This window comes from Nerophis lumbriciformis, linkage group LG03, assembly GCF_033978685.3.
Source record: "Nerophis lumbriciformis linkage group LG03, RoL_Nlum_v2.1, whole genome shotgun sequence".
NCBI lineage: Eukaryota > Metazoa > Chordata > Actinopteri > Syngnathiformes > Syngnathidae > Nerophis > Nerophis lumbriciformis.
In genome coordinates, this window is record NC_084550.2 from 35,456,012 (window position 1) to 35,480,281 (window position 24,270).

Genomic DNA, 24,270 nt, shown 5'->3' on the forward strand with positions numbered 1-24,270 from the left:
CAGGGACAAAGGACCTCGCTAGCACGGCAAGCAATGGCGGCAGTTTATTCCCGCAGACGAGCGAGCTAAACCCCCTGGATGTCTTGGCTCACACCTTCCCGAAGATGATCAAGAGAAGAATATCGACCCTAGCTTCCCTGGCCTGCTGACATGAGGGTATGTCTACAGAATATATTAATTGATGAAAACTGGGCTGTCTGCACTTTCAAAGTGCATGTTGTTGCCAAATGTATTTCATATGCTGTAAACCTAGTTCATAGTTGTTAGTTTCCTTTAATGCCAAACAAACACATACCAATCGTTGGTTAAAAGGCGATCACCGAATTCGTCCTCGCTTTCTCCCGTGTCGCTGGCTGTCGTGTCGTTTTCGTCGGTTTCGCTTGCATACGGTTCAAACCGATATGGCTCAATAGCTTCAGTTTCTTCTTCAATTTCGTTTTCGCTACCTGCCTCCACACTACAACCATCCGTTTCAATACATGCGTAATCTGTTGAATCGCTTAAGCCGCTGAAATCCGAGTCTGAATCCGAGCTAATGTCGCTATAGCTTGCTGTTCTTTCCGCCATGTTTGTTTGTGTTGGCTTCACTATGTGACGTCACAGGAAAATGGACGGGTGGTTAAAATCAGGCACTTTGAAGCTTTTTTTAGGGATATTGCGTGATGGGTAAAATTTTGAAAAAAACTTCGAAAAATATAATAAGCCACTGGGAACTGATTTTTAATGGTTTTAACAATTCTGAAATTGTGATAATGTTCCCCTTTAAGAAATAAAAGTGAGCTTTTGTCAAACTAAGTATTGTGTGTTTTTTTCCATATACAGCAACCTATCTGGATTCGATAAGAGAATCAATAAGGAATCGGTTCGATGCGAGGATTCGATAATGGCATTGAAATCGATAATTTCTTAACAAACATCATCCCTATTTACGAGTGTCTGTGTTAGTAGACATTCTTGTTGTATTGTTTCAGTTTCACAAATTCCTCAGTAAATTCGCCGTATTGTGTCTTTGTGATTATTTTACCTCGCAGCATGTTAGCATATGACGTTCAACATGGTCCTCACCTTCTTCAGCCGCCCGTTCCTGGTGCCCATGAAGACCACGCTGTGTCCGTTGTAGCTGTAGGAAATGACCGAGGTTAGTCGATCTCGGCTCTCCGTGTATACGGTGCGGCCCGCCACCAGCTGAGAACCCCCCAGCGGTTGGTTGATGTCCAGGCCGCAGAAGTGCTCGTCAATGGGGACAGGCTGCGAGAGAGAGAGAGAATGGGTGTGAAATAATTAAAACAGCGACTTTTTAGTGCGTGAGGAAGATAAAAGAAGAGGGGCGAGAGTGAAAGGATGGAAGATTGGGGATGACAGATATGAGCGAGGAAGGTGGAGGCAATGAGACGGAGGGAAGAGCATAATTGTAAGCCAGAAAAGGAGAGAAAAATCACTTGTGACACGTGTGAATGCTCTTTTGCAACGTTCGCCGGGTTAAAAACGCAAACTTTAAACGCTCCCCGGTTGTTGCGTTTGTCCACCGAGCCGGCCGCAAATTTGCGCTGATGGCGAAGCACGCGAGGCGCCGTGTACTTTGCACCTGTTCCTGTGATTGCTTGATGCACCATCACAAAGACAAGCGGCGTGCCAAAGATTTCGGCGTTTGATAAGGCATCAAAGAGCACCGCGTGCTAAGCGGCCATTTTACCTCTGCTGCGCACATACCGGACCGGACTGTACCTAGCTTGTCATAAAAATGTAGATTCAATCTAGAGATGTTCGATAATGGCTTTTTTGCCGATATCCGATATTGCGATATTGTCCAACTCTTAATTACAGATTCCGATATCAACCGATACCGATATTTTCAGTCGTGGAATTAACACATTATTATGCCTAATTTTGTTGTGATACCCTGCTGGATGCAATAAACAATGTAACTTTACCATGAATTGATTAACGTGGACCCCGACTTAAACAAGTTGGAAAACGTATTCGTCGGGTGTGACCATTTAATGGTCAATTGTACGGAATATGTACTGTACTGTGCAATCTACTAATACAAGTTTCAATCAATCAATCAAAAACAAGGTTTTACAAAATAAGAGAACAACTTAAACTCCAGTTATGGAAAAATAAAATGCCAACATATTTTTGAAGTCACAAAGTGCATTATTTTTTTTAACATGCCTCAAAACAGCTTGGAATTTGGGACATGCTCTCCCTGAGATAATCCTGATACCCAGTACAACTATGGGAAATACTATACTTTGACTTTCACAAAGTGCATTATTTTTTTTAAACATGCCTCAAAACAACAGCTACAAAAACAATGAAGGCACACAGCTTCAGTCCAGAGTATACTAGACCATACTTGCCAACCTTGAGACCTCCGAATTCTGGAGATGGGGGGGGGTCGGGGTTTGGTGGTAGTGGGGGGTGTATATTGTAGTGTCCCGGAAGAGTTAGTGCTGCTAGGGGTTCTAGGTATTTGTTCTGTTGTGTTTATGTTGTGTTAAGGTGGGGATGTTCTCCCGAAATGTGTTTGTCATTCTTGTTTGATGTGGGTTCATAGTGTGGCGCATATTTGTAACAGTGTTAAAGTTGTTTATACGGCCACCCTCAGTGTGGCCTGTATGGCTGTTGACCAAGTATGCCTTGCATTCACTTATGTGTGTGTAAAAGCCGCATATATTATGTGACTGGGCCTACTGACACCCACTACTACCGACCACGCGGTCTGATAGTTTATATATCAAATGATGAAATCTTAACATTGCAACACATGCCAATATGGCCGGGTTAGTTTACTAAAGTGCAATTTTAAATTTCGCGCGACATATCCTGCTGAAAACGTCTTGGTATGATGACGTCAGCGCGTGACGTCACGGATTGTGGAGGACATTTTGAGACAGCATGATGGCCAGCTATTAAGTCGTCTGTTTCATCGCAAAATTCCACAGTATTCTGGACATCTGTGTTGGTGAATCTTTTGCAATTTTTTCAATGAACAATGGAGACAGCAAAGAAGAAAGCTGTAGGAGGGAAGCGGTGTATTGCGGCCGACTTTAGCAACACAAACACGGCTGGTGTTTCATTGTTTACATTCCCGAAAGATGACAGTCAATCTTTACCATTGGCCTGTGGAGAACTGGGACAACAGAGACTCTTACCAGGAGGACTTTGAGTTGGATACGCAGACACGGTACCGTGAGTACGCTTCCAAACATTTGATCGCTTGCCCGTACGTGCGTGCCGCTATGTGCATGTCACGTAAATAATTCAATGTATACACCCTGATGATTATCTTGTGTGATGATAGTATATATGATAGTATATATCTGTACCATGAATCAATTTAAGTGGACCCCGACTTAAACAAGTTGAAAAACTTATTCGGGTGTTACCATTTCGTGGTCAATTGTACGGAATATGTACTTCACTATGCAACCTACTAATAAAAGTCTCAAAAAGTCTCACGTACGTAACTTTGGGGACTTTGGGGAGTTGAACGGTACTTTGGGCTGTGGGATTGAGTGTGTTGTGCAGGTGTTTTGAGTTGTATTGGCGGGTTATATGGACGGGAGGGGGGAGGTGTTTGTTATGCGGTATTAATTTGTGGCATATTAAATATAAGCCTGGTTGTGTTGTGGCTAATAGAGTATATATACTGTATGTCTAGTGTTTATTTACTATTTTAGTCATTCCCAGCTGAATATAAGGTCCCACCCGCCTCTCACAGCATCTTCCCTATCTGAATCGCTCCCACTGCCCTCTAGTCCTTCACTCTCACTTTCCTCATCCACAAATCTTTCATCCTCGCTCAAATTAATGGGGAAATCGCCGCTTTCTCGGTCCGAATCGCTCTCGCTGCTGGTGGCAATGATTGTAAACAATGTGCGGATGTGAGGAGCTCCACAACCTGTGACGTCACGCTACTCGTCTGCTACTTCTGGTACAGGCAAGGCTTTTTTATCAGCGACCAAAAGTTGCGAACTTTATCGTCGATGTTCTCTACTAAATCCTTTCAGCAAAAATATGGCAATATCGCGAAATGATCAAGTATGACACATAGAATGGACCTGCTATCCCCGTTTAAATAAGAAAATTGCATTTCAGTAGGCCTTTAAAAGCCACATATATTATGTGACCGGGCTGGCACGCTGTTTGTATGGAGGAAAAGCGGACTTGACGACAGGTTTTAGAGGACGCTAAAGGCAGTGCTTTTAATGCACGTCCCCAATACTGTTGTCCGGGTGGAAATCGGGAGAAATTCGGGAGAATGGTTGCCCCGGAGATTTTCGGGAGGGGCACTGAAAATCGGGAGTCTCCCGGGAAAATCGGGAGGGTTGGCAAGTATGCCCTACGTCCGTGTTTTACCGGATATGTACCGCTCCGTACAGCGGCGTTTTAAAAAGTCATTAATTTTACTTTTTGAAACCGATACCGATAATTTCCGATATAACATTTTAAAGCATTTATCGGCCGATATTATCGGAGATCTCTAATTCAATCCCTTATTTGCTCCCAAGAATATGGCCTACTGCTGGTTGAAAATGTAATTCCTGGGGAGGAGCCTACCCCCCTCCCACCCCTAAAGACTATTCCAGACTGCACAAGACGCGTCTGGGATCCGCTTCTTGAGGGGGGGGCTAGTACTGGGTGCTTTGCTAGTGGGCAGGCACAGCTGCGCCCAGCCAAACCCAAACCTCCATGCCGGCCTCCGCCACCAGTCCTCCGGCATGCTAAGCCGCAACCCCCTGCCCGGCCGCCACCACCGGTTTTTCGGCATGCTAAGCCGCAACCTCCTGCCCGGCCGCCGCCACCAGTCCTCCGGCATGCTAAGCCGCAACCCCCTGCCCGGCCGCCACCACCGGTTTTTCGGCATGCTAAGCCGCAACCTCCTGCCCGGCCACCACCACCAGTCCTTCGGCGTGCTAAGCCGCAACCCCCGGCCAGGCCACCTCCGCCAAAGTCACGACCAGCAACTGCTCAAAGTCTGGTTCCCACACCAGCAACTGCTCCAAGTCTGGTTCCCACACCAGCAACTGCTCCAAGTCTGGTTCCCACACCAGCACCTGCTCCAAGTCTGGTTCCCACACCAGCACCTGCTCCAAGTCTGGTTCCCACACCAGCACCTGCTCCAAGTCTGGTTCCCACACCAGCACCTGCTCCGCCCACGCCGGCAGACGAGCCGCCTGCTCCGCCCACGTCGACAGCCCGGACGCCTGCTCCGCCCACGTCGACAGCCCGGACGCCTGCTCCGCCTCTGGCTCCGCCCACGCCGACAGACGAGCCGCCTGCTCCGCCTCTGACTCTGCCCACGCCGACAGACGAGCCGCCTGCTCCGCCCACGCCGACAGCGACGACGCTTCCTGCTTCCACGGCGACGACGCTTCCTGCTTCCACGGCGACGACGCTTCCTGCTTCCACGGCGACGACGCTTCCTGTTTCCACGGCGACGACGCTTCCTGTTTCCACGGCGACGACGCTTCCTGTTTCCACGGCGACGACGCTTCCTGTTTCCACGGCGACGACGACGCTTCCCGTTTCCACGGCGACGACGACGCTTCCTGTTTCCACGGCGACGACGACGCTTCCTATTTCCACGGCGACGACAACGCTTCCTGTTTCCACGGCGACGACGCTTCCTGCTTCCACGGCGACGACGCTTCCTGTTTCCACGGCGACGACGCTTCCTGTTTCCACGGCGACGACCCTTCCTATTTCCACGGCGACGACGACGCTTCCTGTTTCCACGGCGACGACGACGCTTCCTGTTTCCACGGCGACGACGACTCCTCCTGCTTCCACGGCGACGTCTGCTCTCTCGCCCTCATCGTCGTCTCAGCGACCTCGAGTGGTCTGGCTGCGCAAGCAGCGCTCTCGGAGGTTTGTGTATGGACGCCAGTGGCGCAAACAGCAGCGACACCCGAGACGTAGTCTCAGAACTCTCCGGCTGCTGAACTTCTGGCGCCACTCACGCCCACCTTCTCGGCAGCCACGAATGTGGCCTTTCCGTGGTCGCCCGCCTCGCCTCCGGCAGCGGCGTTCCATTCGCCGCCGCCACCTGACTCGTCCCCGGTGGATTCGGGGACACGTGGCCTGGCGACCCTCCGCCAAATCCTCCCTCCACCCTCCCTTGACTCTTGAACTTTGTTATAGTCGGGGGGGTTTTAGTTTTGCCAGGGGACATCTGGAATTTGTCCCTTAAGGGGGGGGTACTGTTATGATCCGCTGCCCGGATCATATTTTTGTTTTTGTTTTCAAGTCACTTGTGTTTTTCAGCACCTCTTGAGTTTGTTTCTGTTGCCATGACGGCAGATTAGAGTCACTTGCCTCTGGTTAGTGTCCCGGACGCGCACCTGTTGCCCGGGCACTAATCAGAGGGCTATTTAGTTTACGCGCTGGCCTCATTCGGCCTGTTGGTTTTGTTTGCTCCTACGCAACAAGTTACGCTCCTAGTTTCTCTCATAGATTACATTTCTGATATTAGCATCTTTGCTACCCTCTTGTTTTCCGTGCCGTGGTGCACCGCGCAGCATTTTGTTCTGCAATCAGAATAAATCATTTATTCTCACCTGCAAGCCGCTTCCTGACATCCCTCTGCATCTTGAAAAGACGACCTTCGGCATCACAATGCCTCGAAGGCGTAACACTATATGTGTTAAACATGCTTGCATTATCATTAAACACCGTTAACTTGTTAACAAAAACATATATTTCATAAATAAGTAAACATAAATTATATATATGAATGAGGTAGATCCCCACGACTTGATCAATTGAAAAGTAGCTCGCCTGCAGAAAAAGTGTGAGCACCCCTGGTCTAGTACGTTTACCATTTTACTTAATGCCAAAAGCCTTCTTTGATTGAAACATATGTTAAAAGCATCATACAATTGTCTGTTAAAAATGGTCCCTTTATTTTGAAAATAATACATTTTGGTACCGGGACAACCCTACTCTGCGGTTTGAAATGAGCTTTTATCTTGTAAAATCTCAGACTTCACACGCGTCTGTGAAGCAGCATAAAGGGCGGATTAGTTTTTTGTAAACAACAGCGCTAATCTGAAATAGCCGTGTTTCAACTCAGGTAGGAATAATGTCTGATATCAGCCTCAAAAAAGACATTTAATGAACCGTGCAACGAGACAACATTGTTTCCCTTTCACTGAGAAACGCAGCGATGTGGTGATACGTTATCAGGACTGAGCAATTTAGTCCCTTAGGTTAACTTCACAGCCAGATTAATTATTGCGCCATTATGTGTTTAGAGTCTGCCTCAGCTGCTCTCACTTTAGTAGCGTCCTATTTGTTTGATAGCATAGTAGAATCAAAGTGCATGCTGGGAAGCAAGGCGGTAATGGATATGATTGTTTTCATCATTGCTTTCGGTGCGTCCCTGTGAAAGGCTCATTATGCATGATTGTAGCTTTTATGAAGGCGTAGTCACGGACGTGTACAAGAAAGCCCTTTTTCTCTCAAGATGAAGAGCGATCCTCAGAGGGTTTGAGCGGCGCTGACAGGGACACGAGTGGAGGGACGGGGATGAGGGGAGTGGAAGGGGATTAGAGAAAGGTGGGCGTTGGCGGCCAAACCCCTGAATGAAATCAAAGTGTCTTGCTGAGTGTGATTAACTCCGTGGGCTCAATCTCCTCTGAGCCCTCTGCTCTCTCTCTCTCTCTCTCTCTCTCTCTCTCTCTCTCTCTGTCTCTCTCTCTCTCTCTCGTCTCCAAAATCAGACTTGGCTGGAAAGTGTTTACAATCACTGTTAATCAAAGAGTCAACCATCTGTACATGCCTCACCAGCATGGTAGCTTCCTACGGCTTTAGTGATTGCTTGGATTTTACTAATGTCACGTCCGGCTCATTTAATATCCGTGGTGGTCAAGCTAGCTCTGTTCTCAATGGGTTCTTGGCGCCATTTAGCCTTTCTTGAAGAACAAATGCCCTATACTCGAAAAGGATAAAAGTTTCTTCAGAGTTGCTCGAGATTTTACACAAGACGACGACAAAAGTAGCTCACACTCCAGTCCAAGGGAGCAGAGACAAAGAATGCACGAGTTTACAGTGATCACTTTGTTAAAGTTTGTTTGATTATACTTTTACCATGTATTATTTCCCATTTAGTATTATCTTGATCCATCCATACATTTTCTACCGCTTGTCCCTTGATATTATTTGTCCCTTGATATTATTTGTATTTCTTAAACATGTTTTCTACGGGTATTTCGTCACCCACCAACTCGGCAAGTCTAAATAAAAGAAAGCAAATGTGAGCAAAACCTAAAAGAGTTAAATTTTTACCGAAGACAACAATCATTAATGAATCTTTCAGCACATACACAATGTTGACATCGAGAGTTATATTTTGATAAACAATCATAAATTAATCTTTCAGCACCTACACAATGTTGACATCTATAGTTATATTTTGATAAATAATCATAAATGAATCTTTCAGCACATACACAATGTTGACATCAAGAGTTACTGTATATTTTGATAAACAATCATAAATAAATTGGTCAGCACATACACAATGTTGACATCTATAGTTATATTTTGTTAAAGACTCGTAAACGACGCGTGCAACAACAACAGCAACAAACATGGCAGTAGACGTGAAGTTAAATCATGAAATGCAACCTTACCCAAGCAAAAACGATGCATGTTTATCCGTAAAAGAGTCTTGATACCAATGTCTTTGACCCAGCCTCACAAAAATAAGTTGTACACCTCCATGCTTTTACAAGTTTCATCAGTTTTGTCATATAGAATGATCTCTGGAGCACAATAGTTCAATATGTCTGGGAACTCAAACGACAAATAATCCTTAATATCACTCGACTAATCTTTTTTTGATAAAGTATACGATCTATTCCATTGCATAGTTTGATTTTTTGCTCGTATCTGTTTTTTGCAGGAATTTACAAACATATTTAAGCCTCTTTTGTACTCACCTACTCAGTGGCCTAGTGGTTAGAGTGTCCGCCCTGAGATCGGTAGGTTGTGAGTTCAAACCCCGGCCGAGTCATACCAAAGACTATAAAAATGGGAACCATTACCTCCCTGCTTGGCACTCAGCATCAAGGGTTGGAATTGGGGGTTAAATCACCAAAAATTATTCCCGGGCGCGGCCACCGCTGCTGCCCACTGCTCCCCTCACCTCCCAGGGGGTGATCAAGGGGATTGGTCAAATGCAGAGGACAAATTCCACCACACCTAGTGTGTGTGTGACAATCATTGGTACTTTAACTTTAACTTAACTTAGATAGCCCGCGTGCTGCTTGCTTAACAACAGCCATCTTGGCTTGGTTGACCACCACTGCCCGGAAGAAGTCACGTGACAGAATACAAGCAATAGGATGAATGAAACAGTCCACCTACCGCCTTGGTGCACTGCACATCCTTTCCCAGCAGCCAGTGCAGCTCCAAGTGTCCTTCCCCTTGGTAGCAGGACTGCAGCCTCTCCTTGATGCGCATGTTGATGTCTTGGATGGTGAAGACACAGAGGGCTGAGTGATCGGAAGGGTCGTGATACTGCTTCTGGCCTTTGGAGAACACCGCATAAAGCACGTCATCCTGCGCGCTGATGTTGAGCTCTTTTGCCAGAACCCTGCCGCCCTTGGACAGGTAGGCGGCCTGCAGCAGACGGTACTCCTCGCCTCGGTGGACGCAGCCCACCGGAAGTGACACGTAGGAGTGGAACTTCTTGTCACCTTTGCAGAGGCGGATGATTCGGGAGGTGTAGAAGAGATCACCGGGGGATCCCCCGGCCGGCATCCCGTTCTCCGGCGTCTCTGGTTGGACGGTCATGAAGTAGACAAAGTTGCCGCTAGCGAAGCCGTAGATGTAGTAGATGTCAAAGTGCGGGACAAGAGCCAGGGTGTCTGATGGGATTTTGATGAGCGACGAGACAAAGTCTGTGTGAAGCTCATAGTCCAGCATGGCAGAAGATTCCGGGTCACGAGGCAACTTGCGGCTGGAGATAGTCGGGAAGTAGTCCTGCTTGCCACCGACTGCAGTCCCGATGTACAGCGTGGCGTCCTGACCCAGGGAGGGCACCACCACCCCGTACATGGTCCCTGTCAGGGTATCGCTGGACAGGTAATGTTCTTTCTTGTGAGTGGGCTCCCCGAGGATGAACAAGTCGTCCAGCCTCATGAGCTTGCAGACGCCCTGGTAGAGGCTGCCGCATGCCAGGAGGCGGTTGTGGGAGTACTCGATGAGCAGCAGCTTGTTTACGTTGTCTGTGGAGGCCAGGGGCTCCGAGCAGGGCTGCACGATCAGGGGAGGGTAGCACGCTTTGTTGTCATACTCGGGCCCTGTGTCATGGGACACCAGGAGTGTGAGGTTCGCGGACAGCTTGTATATCCTGTTTACGGCGCCCACGTAGAGCGCCCCGGTGGACTGGTGCACGATGAGGTGGTTCAGCGGCCAGTCCCTGCGCTCCGACTGGAAGCTGTTCATAATCTGCCCGGCGGACGTCCTTTGATTCGCGAAGATGAGAGTCAGTAGCCCGAGAGCCACGGGCCATGACATGACCTTAAGAGGACCGTGACCTTTAGCAAAGCTGCAACGAGTCCATCTCTTGCGCGAGCACGTTCCCATCCCTCACGGGGGCGCACCGGCGAGACCACGCTCCGACGAACCTCCAGGGACCGCGCGTCAGAACTTGCCGTCCTTCTCCGGTGATCTTCACATCCCTCTGAAAAAAGAAAAATGCGAGTCTTTATGAACTCCTTAAAATCGTTTCAAGTGCAGCTCATCAGCACTTCTTAAAGAGTCTGCTTGTTTCCCTTTTTGCGTGTCTTTTGTCAGGCTCATGATGCATCAAACAAACAAGCAATCAACTGTTCCAAGTTCCTCAGCCTATTTACAAGAGATGGTTTCATGTCCCCATCTACCCCCCACTCATCAACAGGGGAGCTTATTATTTCTGCCTCCCTGTTAAAGAGCACTATTACTTGAACAAAGCACTCACACAATGTTGCGGTGCCTGCATGCTGCTCGGGTCGCCTATTAAAGCCATCCAACCTATTCATGGTGTGTATATGTTTGGGGCCGCTTCCTCCCCCCCCCCCCCCCCCCCCCTGTCATGTTCACTTAAATGGCTGAATCCGGGAGGAATTAATCACTCTCCACTGCGGCCGACATTCCCTAAATTAATCAGCCTCTTTCCAGGGATGGCAGGGAGTCATTAGAGATTCTCCGCCAGGCCGCGTCAACCCTCGCACTTCCTTTTTTAATTTCATTAGCATATTTTATGGAGATATCTCCTGGGGGGGGGCAACAATGCCCCTCAAATGCGGGATGAGCTCGGATGAGTTGGACGCATGGCAGTGAATGATGTGCTTACATTTTCTTATCATGAAGAGGACGCGGGGCATGATTGGGCCCGGCACGGCCTGCAAAATGAATTAATTTGCTTTCAAACAGGTTCTCCCCTCCAAACAAAGATGGATGTGGAGTGACGGCAAAGACGGCCATTGGAGATTAAGTGGCTCTGCATTCACAGCTGCCACACCAGAGTCTATTAAAGTGGTGATAAAAACGCCTCGACCGGAGGTCAACAACCCGCGGCTTCCTGGAGCTTTTTCAAAACTGTATGAGAATGGAAAAAGAAGGGGGAAAACAATTTATTTTTTGTTTGAATGTGGTTTCTGGAGGAGGACAAACATGGCACAAACCTTCCTAATTGTTAGATGTTTGTGTTCATCCTTCATGGATTAGAGTATTTGGCGAACAGCGATTTATCCTACTAATTCTGGCGGTCCTTGAACGCACCGTAGTTGTGTGGACTGTTTGTTTACGTGTACAACTTTCTCCGACGCTGCCACAGAGAGACGTGTTTTATGCCACTCCTTCTTTGTCTCATTTTGTCCACCAAACCTTTTATACTGTGCGTGAATGCACAAAGGTGAGCTTTGTTGATGTTATTGACTTGTGTGGAGTACTAATCAGTGCATATTATCCATACCTGCCAAACCTCCCAGATTTTCCGGGAGACTCCCGAAATTCAGCGCCTCTCCCGAAAACCTCCCGGGACACATATTTCACGAAAATCTCCCACAATATAAACAGCGTACCTGCCCAATCACGTTATAACTGTAGAATGATGGAGGGCGAGTTCTTGCTTTCTTAGGTGGGTTTATTGTTAGGCAGTTTCATTAACGTCCTCCCAGCGCGGAAACAACACACAACAACAGCAGTCACGTTTTCGTCTACCGTAAAGCAGTTTGTCTGCCGTAAACAGCAATGTTGTGACACTCTTAAACAGGACAATACTGCCATCTAGTGCATTTGATGAAAGCACTTTTGTGCGTGCCACACAGCAATGCATCATCAGAGAGGGTGTTCAGCATGGTTAGAAAAATAGTGACAGAGAATAGAACAAGGATGGACAATTCAACCCTTAACTCAACAATGAGTAGATGAGTGTTATGTGTGTGTATATGTGTAAATAAATGAACACTGAAATTCAAGTATTTATTTTATATATATATATACAGGTAAAAGCCAGTAAATTAGAATATTTTGAAAAACTTGATTTATTTCAGTAATTGCATTCAAAAGGTTTAACTTGTACATTATATTTATTCATTGCACACAGACTGATGCATTCAAATGTTTATTTCATTTAATTTTGATGATTTGAAGTGGCAACAAATGAAAATCCAAAATTCCGTGTGTCACAAAATTAGAATATTACTTAAGGCTAATACAAAAAAGGGATTTTTAGAAATGTTGGCCAACTGAAAAGTATGAAAATGAAAAATATGAGCATGTACAATACTCAATACTTGGTTGGAGCTCCTTTTGCCTCAATTACTGCGTTAATGCGGCGTGGCATGGAGTCGATGAGTTTCTGGCACTGCTCAGGTGTTATGAGAGCCCAGGTTGCTCTGATAGTGGCCTTCAACTATTCTGCGTTATTGGGTCTGGCATTCTGCATCTTCCTTTTCACAATACCCCACAGATTTTCTATGGGGCTAAGGTCAGGGGAGTTGGCGGGCCAATTTAGAACAGAAATACCATGGTCCGTAAACCATGCACGGGTAGATTTTGCGCTGTGTGCAGGCGCCAAGTCCTGTTGGAACTTGAAATCTCCATCTCCATAGAGCAGGTCAGCAGCAGGAAGCATGAAGTGCTCTAAAACTTGCTGGTAGACGGCTGCGTTGACCCTGGATCTCAGGAAACAGAGTGGACCGACACCAGCTGGACTGCTGCTGAGTGGTCCAAAGTCATGTTTTCTGACGAAAGCAAATTTTGCATTTCCTTTGGAAATCGAGGTCCCAGTGTCTGGAGGAAGACAGGAGAGGCACAGGATCCACGTTGCCTGAAGTCTAGTGTAAAGTTTCCACCATCAGTGATGGTTTGGGGTGCCATGTCATCTGCTGGTGTCGGTCCACTCTGTTTCCTGAGATCCAGGGTCAACGCAGCCGTCTACCAGCAAGTTTTAGAGCACTTCATGCTTCCTGCTGCTGACCTGCTCTATGGAGATGGAGATTTCAAGTTCCAACAGGACTTGGCGCCTGCACACAGCGCAAAATCTACCCGTGCCTGGTTTACGGAGAAGAATTAATTCCTAAGAAAAACAGCACGGGGCCCATCGTCTGGCGGTGGTTTGGCTTCAAAACGGGAAGATGTCTAACAAGTATGCGGCAAAAGCGTTGTTACAAAAAGTAGCACCTACTGCTAATTTGTAGCATCATTTGAAAAGTCACCCGCTAGAGCATGGGTGTCAAACTCCGGCCCGCGGGCCAAATTTGGCCCGCTGTATAATTTCACTTGGCCCTTGAAGCGATATCAAATTAACACTACAGCTGGCCCGCCGATTATATATTGCAGCGGTGCCGCGGGTAACAACGCTAATTCTAATACTTGCCAACCCTCCCGGTACTCTTCCCAACTCCAACCAGCCAGCCAGCCGAGTGCTGGCCCAGTCACATAACATGTGCGGCTTCTGCACGCACACACAATTGAATGCAACGCATACTTCATCAACAGCAATACAGGTTACACTGAGGGTGGCCGACTAAAAAACTTTAACACTGTTAGAAATATACGCCACACTCTGAATCCACACCAAACAAGAATGACAAACACATTTCGGGAGAACATCCGCACCGTAACACAACATAAACACAACAGAACAAATACCCAGAACCCTTTGCAGTACTAACTCTTCCGGGACGCTACAAGGTGTGTGTGTGTGTGTGGGGCGGGGGAGGTTTGGTGGTAGCGGGGGTGTATTTTCATTATTGTTATTTATTTTAAAATGTATTATTAGCCTGTGGAAAAAGTTTATTTTGATATTTACCTCAGAAGGCTGCACTTAGAAAAGAGGCATTCAATTTTTATTTACATTTTATTTGATATTCCATTGATATTTTTGAATTATTATTATTATTATTTTAAACTCGATTTTGCATGTCACTATAAAGTTATATAAGCCTTGCTTGTTCAATATTCAATGCAAAACTTGTTTGAGTCCCTATTAAAAGGTTAATTTGTTCAACCTTGGCCCGCGGCTTTGTTTAGTTTTAAATTTTGGCCCACTCTGTGTTTGAGTTTGACACCCCTGCGCTAGAGAATGAAGAGTGCTTGAAACTCCGCATGTCAACATCTACGTTCGGTGTCACACCCACAAAATGCCGAAGCAACCATTTCCAGATCAACACCATATGAAAAAAATAGTCAACAGAATGAGATAACGTCCGCAGGAACCTACCACATAGCGAGGACATACACTATTTGATGTCCTATTATGCAGCTCATTTTTATTTGACAGTTATTGAAATATCTTGTGTGACATCATGCACAAAAGTGCACTTTATTTGTTTTAAACTATTGTAGTTGCGTTCTGTACAGAAAGTGCACTTTAATTTAGTGTTGTTTTAAAATGTCATCTTAGTGACATCATGCACAAAAGTGCACTAATAGCTTGTTTTAAAATGTGTCTGACAATCCTGCACTTTCTGTTTTGAAATGACATGAATATTTGTGCCACTGTTTAATAACTGTTTAATAAATACACTTTTGGTAAATTGACTTAATTGTGGTTTCCTTCTGCATGAAAGTTTAAAATGAGCATATATTAATGCAGTATGAAGAAGAATGTTTTAATGTAGACACATAGAATCATCATACTGCTGTGATTATATGCATCAAGTGTTCATTCAAGGCTAAGGCAACATATCGAGATATATATCGTGTATCGTGACATGGCTTAAAAATATCGAGATAATAATAAAAGGCCATATCGCCCAGCCCTAACGTGGCAGCAACAAACAAAAAGACAACGTCAAACTAAATTTTCCCAACTGGAAAAAAAAAATGCGTGTTAACATGTTAAATATTTATTCAAGTAAAATGAGAGTTTATTCTTTTTTTTGGTTATTTTATTTACTATAACAAAGTTATTTACCTTCCAATTACAGTACAATAATAAACAACAGTAATGAGAAATAAAACTTTACATTATTTTAAATGTGTACTTGCATTATTATTATATATTATGATTACATTACATTATAATCATTGTATAGTTTTTATCAATTATTTATTTTTAAGCACATGACGTAGACAAAAGCTCTGAGTCTGTCTGCATAAAGCCAAATATATGTTAAAGTAAAATATTGCATATTGTTCCTCAGCATCACGGTTTGGAATTGGGGGTTAAATCACCAAAATGATTCCCGAGCGCGGCCACCGCTGCTGCTCACTGCTCCCCTCACCTCCCAGGGGGTGGAACAAGGAGATGGGTCAAATGCAGAGGGTAATCACACCACACCTAGTGTGTGTGTGTGTGTGTGTGTGTGTGTGTGTGTGTGTGTGTGTGTGTGTGTGACTATCAGTGGTACTTTAACTTTAACTTTAATGTGCAGCACCTTGAGACAAGAAAATGTTATTTGACAGTCTAAAAGTAACATGTCTTCCTTCACTTGTTATTTTACCAGTTTTATGCATAAAATATACAAATTGAATCGCAATTTTGGAGGGGAAAAAACGCAATCTGGTTAGCCCTAAAGTAAGCAGGTTTTTTCCACCGAGCATCATTTTCTCAGACATACTTCCTGGTTTGCAAAGAGTTTAAATGACGACAGTCATGTCAAAAGCCAACCAGGGTGGTGGGGAGGGTAGGTGATGGCACAGGCCCGGTCAACGGGAGGTCCCGCCGAGTTGAGCCCGAGCCAGGGATGGAGCGGATGGACTGACACTGAGCTGGCTGGGTCGGATCCAGAACCACTCCAGCACCTCCCGTCCATCTGTCCCTGTCGCGCTCAGCTCCGGAGTGGCTCAAAAGTCTGGACCCACTTTGCCCGTTTTTGGCAGGCTCAGTGCAAGCGACTCTGCCAGTAATTGGCCACTGAAGACTAATATGTAAACGTTAAGCTATTACATTACGTGTACGTTAGTCTTTTCCAAAATATTGATCTTAAAAAAATTACTTTGCATGTGACCACCAATTCTAACAATTCTAAGAATCTCACTTTTTTTTTCTTGAGCGGATGATTCCCTGAATCAGCTTCTTTGTTGAAGTGACCTCACTTGTTACCTTTTATCTTATTTGGCTTTCTCACGAGAGCTGTGGCATTTCTTCATTATGTCAGCCTCTGGCAAAACTTGTATAAATTGGATTCAGAAGAAATTTTTTTCTTCAAGGCTTTGTGCTCCATTCTGACTGTGGCTGTTGTGTAGCTACGGAAAATTGTGATGTGGAATGTGGGAACGTTATTGCAGGCAAAATAACCTTCAAAAGAAATAGGAATGCACCCAAGAACATCTAAAGAAACGAGTGACATGTTAACTGCATGAGGGTGGTGATACATTTGTGTATGCATAACTAATTACTATTCTGATTAAACCTACTCAGTGGCCTAGTGGTTAGAGCAGGGGTCGGCAACCCGCGGCTCCGGAGCCGCATGCGGCTCTTTGATCACTCTGATGTGGCTCAGGTGCATACTTGCCTTGCGTCGGTTGAGGTGGGCGGGGTTTGGTAGCGGGGGTGTATAATGTAGCCCGGAAGAGTTAGGGCTGCATGGGATTCTGGGTATTTGTTCTGTTGTGTTTATGTTGTGTTAAGGTGCAGATGTTCTCCCGAAATGTGTTTATCATTCTTGTTTTGTGTGGGTTCACAGTGTGGCGCATTATTAGTAAGAGTGTTATAGTTTTTTATACCGCCACCGTCCGTCAGTGTAACCTGTGTGGCTGTTGACCAAGTATGCCTTGCTGTCACCTAATTGGGTCAGCAGAAGCCGCATACAACGTGTGGCCAGGCCGGCACGCTGGTTGTAGTGGGCGCTAAATGCTGCACCATCATGGCACGTTCGAGAGAATAGTTGCCCTGTAAATCGTAGACTGCCGGAAAAATTGGGATGGTTGACAACTGATGGAAAGATCGGGAGGATTGACAGGGATGATGCTGTCAAGCGCCATTCATAAAAATCTAGCGGGCCGCACTAACATTCAATTTTCATATTAAGGTGTGGGCCGCGTGTCTGAGACCCTTGGTTTATACATAGCACAAAGCAAAAAAAACAACTTTGTATGCAGTGTTATTTCATTTAAAATTTCAAAAGATTTTTGTGGCTCCCATTGTTATCTTTAATTTGTGAAACTGATCAAAATGGCTCTTTGACTGGTAAATGTTGCCGACCCCTGGGTTAGAGTGTCCGCCCTGAGATCAGTAGGTTGTGAGTTCACACCAAAGACTTTAAAAATGGGACCCATTACCTCCCTGCTTGCCACTCAGTATCAAGGGTTGGAACTGGGGGTTAAATCACCAAAATGATTCCCGGGCGCAGCCACCGCTGCTGCTCACTCCTCCCCTCACCTCCCAGGGGGTGAACAAGGGGTGGGGTCAAATGCATAGGACAAATTTCACCACACCAAGTGTTTGTGTGACAACCATTGGTACTTTAACTTTAAATTTGGTATAGAAACAATATCTAGCTTATTTGGCTTTCATGTCTCAATATTTTTTTGTTTTACAAATGGAGGTAATTTTAACGTCCGAAAATAATGTCACACTATTGAACAGAGTCAAACACTAGCGCAAAGCTCTTGGCAAAGGCGGTCGCACTCCCTCCCCTCTCTGTGTCTGCCCTGCTTGTCTTTTTGTCTCGTCCGGTCTTGTTGAACTTTGTGGTTGCCTCTTTTTGCACTGCTCTCCAAAATCTAAACAATGGAATTGATCAATTTGCCTCTCGACAAAATTGATCATTTCCCAACCAAAATCCTACAACGCAAATACAACGTTGAAACAACATGTTTGACGATGTTTAATCAATGATGGATTCTGACGTTGATTTAACCATTGAATTTTGGTCATTTCCCAACCAATATTCTACAATACAAATACAACGTTGAAATAACATACTTTTTAACAACGTTTAATCGATGTTGGATTCTGACGTTGATTTAACCATTGAATTTTGGTCATTTCCCAACCAATATTCTACAACACAAATACAACGTTGAAACAAGATGCTCTTTGACAACGTTTATTCAATGTTCTGACGTTAATGTGACCATTGACATTTGGTCATTTCCTAACCAATATTTTACAACACCAATACAACGTTGAAACAACATACTTTTTGACCAAGTTTTTTCAATCTCAGGTTGTGACATTGATTTGACCATTGAAATTTGGTCATTTCCAATCAACCTGAATCCAATGTAAGACATCAACGTTGTCTCAATTTACAAATACAACCATTTTGCAACGTTGTTTCAAAGTCAGTTTTAAAGGAGCTATAGGTATATCAATGTCTTGTGCCTGCTGGGGTTTGTCTAAGCTTGAACGGGTTTGTGGTGAAAATGACATTTCGTTGTACTTGTGCAATGACAATAAAGAGCATACCAAACGGCCAATCAGGTTGAAGCGTGTCCCTTTAGACCGCCCAGAAGCTCATTGTTTGGTTTTCTGGAGATGCCTTCTTGCCAACATGACAAGGACTATGTTTACAATGCAGGTAATAGTAATCCAGCTGACTGTTTACACTGCAAGTAAAATGTTGTTTGCATTAGACTCCAGTGTAGACAGGCACAGGCCCCAATGTGGCCTCGACGTCACTTGCATGCCTATTTCGAAAAAGTGAAAACAAAGGAAGTTGACCGGGAGGAAGTTGCTACAACTACAAAATAAAATAAAAGTCACCACACCTTGAAAATGAAGGTTTTTACGAGAAAATAAATAAAAGTAATATAATGTATGAATGGATGTATATAGTGTAATATATTTGGGAGGGTTGCTTTCATGGCTGTTGAGTAGAGGAAACACGGACATCAGCGTGGATCTACCTTGGCTTTATTTTTCAACTCACATGTAAGCAAATGTGCCACAGCGTCAATTCTGGTCTTTCAACAATCGCTATATCTTCTGAATCAAAATATATATTCATATAGCCTATTATCTGTGTACCATTGACAAGTGATGCACCAAAAACTTGGTCGTGTGAAATAAAAACCGAAACCGATTGTCGTGATGAAATATCAATTGCCGCTAGCGACTGCATCTTTCCGGCGCACACGAGTGACGTAGCTCGCCCAAAGCTGAGTTAAAAATCAGATTCAGGTCACATTGCGTTTAGACTAAACTTACATTTGAAAAGATCAGATTACAATCGGATTCAGGACTACCTCCTTATGTGGCCTGAATCTCATGCCAAAAGATCCGATTCAAAGCACTTTGGAGTGTTTAGATTGGCAAAAAAAATCTGATCTGTGTCACTTGAGGGCTAAAAAAATCAATGATTGACAGCACGCAGCAGCTGACCAATCAGCAGCAGATGCAAGATAACCACAAATTGGCCTACATATGGAAATATGAATCACAAAGTAGGACAATTAAAACATCCAAACAAGAGCAGTCTAGTGTCTACTCAAAGTTGTTATGTTGTTGACTAATACTAAGAACACAAATTGCAGCTGAAATGTTTGCGATTCCTTCTAGTGCAGTAGTTTAAGTGTTAGTCTTTTGTTCCATGGTTAGATTCCATGCCAGGACATACAAGGTAAACATGAAATCCAAATCTCCTTCCTGTGTACCGGCATTAAATGGATTTCAAATACAAACAAATCTAGATTGTGTTCATCTTAGAGGTTACACTGTAGTATTTGTTCATTTAGGACCGACATACCACACAGTGGCCTAAGAGATCAAGGGTTCAAATCCTAATGTTGATTTTTTTCCGCGTTCTTCGGCTTCCTCCAACATTCTAAAAACATGCAATGTTGGGTTGATTGGAGACTCTAAATGATATGTTATGGTGACCTAAAAGCATTTTCGGGTTTCACTTGTTGGGCAGGGGTCCAAAATGGCGACTGTTTATTTAGCTCCAGATTTTGCTGTGTTTTAAAGGTTTAACAGCAAATATACAGTAATGAATTATATTTATATAGTATTTTTCTCTAGAGACCTAAAGCGCTTTAACATAGTGAAACCCATGTTTTACATTTAAGCTACATTTAAACCAGTGTGGGTGGCATTGGGAGTAAGGGTAACGTGTCTTGCCCAAGGACACAACGGCGCGGACTCGAATGGAACCTGAAACCCTCAGGCCGCCAATATAAGCCAGTGGTGATCAAAAGTAGCTCATTATGATCAATTGGATCCATAAACTCTTGAAAATAAACTTTTTTTCAAGCTTTAAAAGATTCAACAACTTTTCAAGCTATCAAGTCGACCACCACAAAAAAGTATGAATGTACCGTAATTTCCGGACCATAGTGCGCACCGCATTGCAAGGCGCACTGCCGATGAATGGTCTATTTTCGATCTTTTTTCTTATATAAGGCGCACCGGATTATAGAATGCATTAAAGGAGTCATATTGTTATTATTTTTTTCGAAATGTAAAATACTTCTTCTAGATAACATGTGATGGTGGTTATTTGGTCAAAATGTTGCATAGATGATGTTTTACAGATCATCTTTAAGTCGCTTTTTGACAGTCGCACCGTTTTGTTGGCGGTCTTATTTACGTGTCTCACCTTCGACAGCGTCTTCTCCCCGTCATCTTTGTTGTAGCGGTGTAGCGTGCAAGGACGGGTGTGGAAGAAGTGTCAAAAGATGGAGCTAACTGTTTTAATGACAGCATCTCCTCATCCGCCGGAAATGTGTCCCGTGAAAAAACATCCGACCGGAACTTTCTAATAACTAAAGTTCCTTGGGTGAATAATGTAAACTCACTACACCGGTATGTTTTAGCGCTTTCATAGCAGATATAAGTAAGAACTTTACACTACTTTATATTAGAAATGGCAACAGCGAAGGTTGAGTGTCCCATAACAAGAATGTAGAGAAAAAGAAGTTATCGACCACGGCGTCGGCACGGACTACACAATTTTTCAGGTATTATGCAGATCCCAAATACAGATCAGCAGGTACCAGAAGGTAAGAAAAGTTGCTTTTGCATAATATTGCGAAAAAAAACACCAGATAATGTCTTACCTTATACACACACCATAATAATTCTCCTATGTTGAAGTACAGTACAATCCATCAAGCGGTGCGGCTTCATAGCTTACCAAAGCCGTACTAAAACATTTTGATGTATTTTTGAGCGCTGTGTGTAATGATCTATATTTTCAATGGAACATGTAAAATGTTGGTGTTGTTTACGTGAGTCATGTTGCCATAATAGTGCAGCCTACGCTTATCTCTCATGTTTGACTGCCATCTACTGGTCACACTTATCATTACACCATGTACCAAATAAAATAGCTTTGAGGTGGGTAAGCTCAACCAAACGTATTCCTTACATTAGGCGCACCGGGTTATAAGGTGCACTGTCAAGTTTTGAAAGAAAAAAAAGATTTTAAGTACGCTTTATAGTCCGGAATATACGTTAGCTAATTATGATCAATTGGATCCGTACACTCTTGAGACTTTTCTCAAGCTTTAAAATATTCAACAACTTTTCAAGCTATCAGGTCGACCAAATTCCTTACAAACGCGAAAAAATTATGAATGTACTTAATTTCTTTACATCTGGATGGATGCATAAATAAAATCTTAAGCCATGAAAAACAGTCTTGTGCATTGGTAAATAACATTTGATGGACGTTGGGAACTGTGATCGACATAGGTGGGTCGTAGCACGCTAAATTTACTTAAGTAACTTTTTGGGAAATTTTTACTTGTCACAGTAGTTTTAATACATTTATTTATATCACAATTATTTCTAATCTAATCAATAATTTATGTGTCAGCTAGCCTCCTTCCGGCAGGCGCTGTCACATGACTCTGTTTCACCAATCCAACGTAAGCATTAGTGACGTCTGATTCCATTCCACCTATCAAACGGAGCCTGGCAGTCACATGACTCTGTTTGACCAATCCAACTTAAACACGAGAAAACAAGCCAGTGGCGAGGTAATGTTCACAAACGCCAAACAATCACAAGGTACTGACTTCTACAAAGCTTTTGACTCGATCGAACTTGAATTTATCTTCAAGACACTTGACAAATTTCGCTTCGGCAATTTTTTCTGCAAAACAATCTGCAATGGTAATAATAAGAATAAGAATAATAATGGATTAGATTTATATAGCGCTTTTCTAGACACTCAAAGCGCTTCACAGCAATTCATTCACACCTGGTGGTGGTAAGCTACTTTCATAGCCACTACCTGGGTTAGACTGACGGAAGCGTGGCTGCAGGTTTGCGCCTACGGCCCCTCCGACCACCACCTATTATTCATTCACCAGTTTGAGCGGCACTGGGGGCAAGGGTGAAGTGTCCTGCCCAAGGACACAACGGCAGCGATTTGGGTGGTAAGAGGCGGGGAGCGAACCTGCAACCCTCAGGGTTCTGGCACGGCCGCTCTACCCACTACACCATGCCGCCCCATGGCTCAATAAAGTTAAAAACTGGTACATCTCCAAGGTTCGAATTAAAACGTTGGATACGGCAAGGATGTCCTATTTCTCCATATCTATTTTTGTTAGCCACCCAAATGTTATCTGTTCATATAAAAACTAATCATTTAAAGGGGATCTCTATATTAGACAGAGAAATAACTATCAGCCAACTGGCTGATGACACAACACTCTTTTTGAAAGACTCTTCTCAAATTCCTCTTGCCTTAGATGTGATTCATGTATTCTCTTTGGCTTCTGGTCTCCATTTAAATGTGAATAAATGTGAACTAATGGCTGTGAAGAGATGTGAAATGCTGTCTATATGTAAAATTCAAATTAAGGAGAGTATTAATTACCTAGGAATATCCATCCATCCATCCATTTTCTACCGCTTATTCCCTTCGGGGTCGCGGAGGGCGCTGGAGCCTATCTCAGCTACAATCGGGCGGAATATTTATTACTAAAAATCAGAGTTCTAGATTGGTCTTGAACTTTACTCCAATTGTAGAAAAAACCAACAAAAGATTTAATCAATGGCTGCAGAGAGATTTATCCTTAAAAGGCAGAACCTTACTCTCCAAAGCGGAAGGTATCTCCAGGCTTACATATGCGGCTATTTCTTTGGATGAAAACCAAAAAATATGTAAGACTATTGACAAAATACTTGTTGATTTTATTTGGAAAAACAAAATTCATTATATTAAGAAATCTGTTATAATGAACAATTACAATCAGGGTGGTCTAAACTTTCTCAATTTCACTACACTAAACAACACCTTCAAGATTAATTGGATAAGACACTATTTGAAAGATCCTACCTCAATTTCGAACTTCATTTCTCACCATGTATTTTCTAATCTTGGAGGCCTAAAATGTTTGTTATTGTGTAACCATAGCATTGATAGGATTTATGTTGCTCTTTCAAACTTCCACAAACAAGCCCTTCTGGCATTGTCTCTTCTCTACAAGCACACTTTTTCACCTACGAAATATATACTTCATTTGGAACAATAAAGACATATGTTACAAAAGGAATTCTCTTTTTCTCAACAATTGGTTCAAGATTGGTATTATTTTAGTGAGTCAGGTTTTCAATAAGGAATTAATTACCAATAATTTCTCAACCATAATAAGGTCCTTGTGACTCCCTAAAAATGTACCATTGTATTTGATGCCATTCTATCAGGTGTTATGTTGTACAGGGCTTACTCATTTTCTCTTTCTGCTGTTACATTTGTGAATGATCCACTAATTGACACTCCTGTAGGGAAACTTTGTATTAATCAGAAAAATAACTGAAAAATCCGCAGCTTATTCCAAAATGATGTGTGTCTGTCTCCTATGTAATTGCGCTCTGGAATAATGTTGTGAATGACATCTGCTGGGTCAAAACATGGTCTCTTC

The 24,270-nt window shown here is 43.8% G+C and overlaps 1 protein-coding gene across 1 annotated transcript in view; it reads right to left on the minus strand.

Annotated features, from left to right (window-relative positions):
- The window catches only part of LOC133583694 (plexin-A2-like), a 452,088-nt gene that overhangs the window by 355,282 nt on the left and 72,536 nt on the right, over positions 1-24,270 (minus strand). The window contains exons 2-3 of the mRNA XM_061937663.2: positions 9,379-10,699; positions 1,066-1,248 (exon numbers count right to left, since the gene is read on the minus strand). Of these exons, the coding sequence (XP_061793647.1) occupies positions 1,066-1,248; positions 9,379-10,602 (1,407 nt within the window). The 5' untranslated portion in view covers positions 10,603-10,699. The remainder of the gene's footprint in view (positions 1-1,065; positions 1,249-9,378; positions 10,700-24,270) is intronic.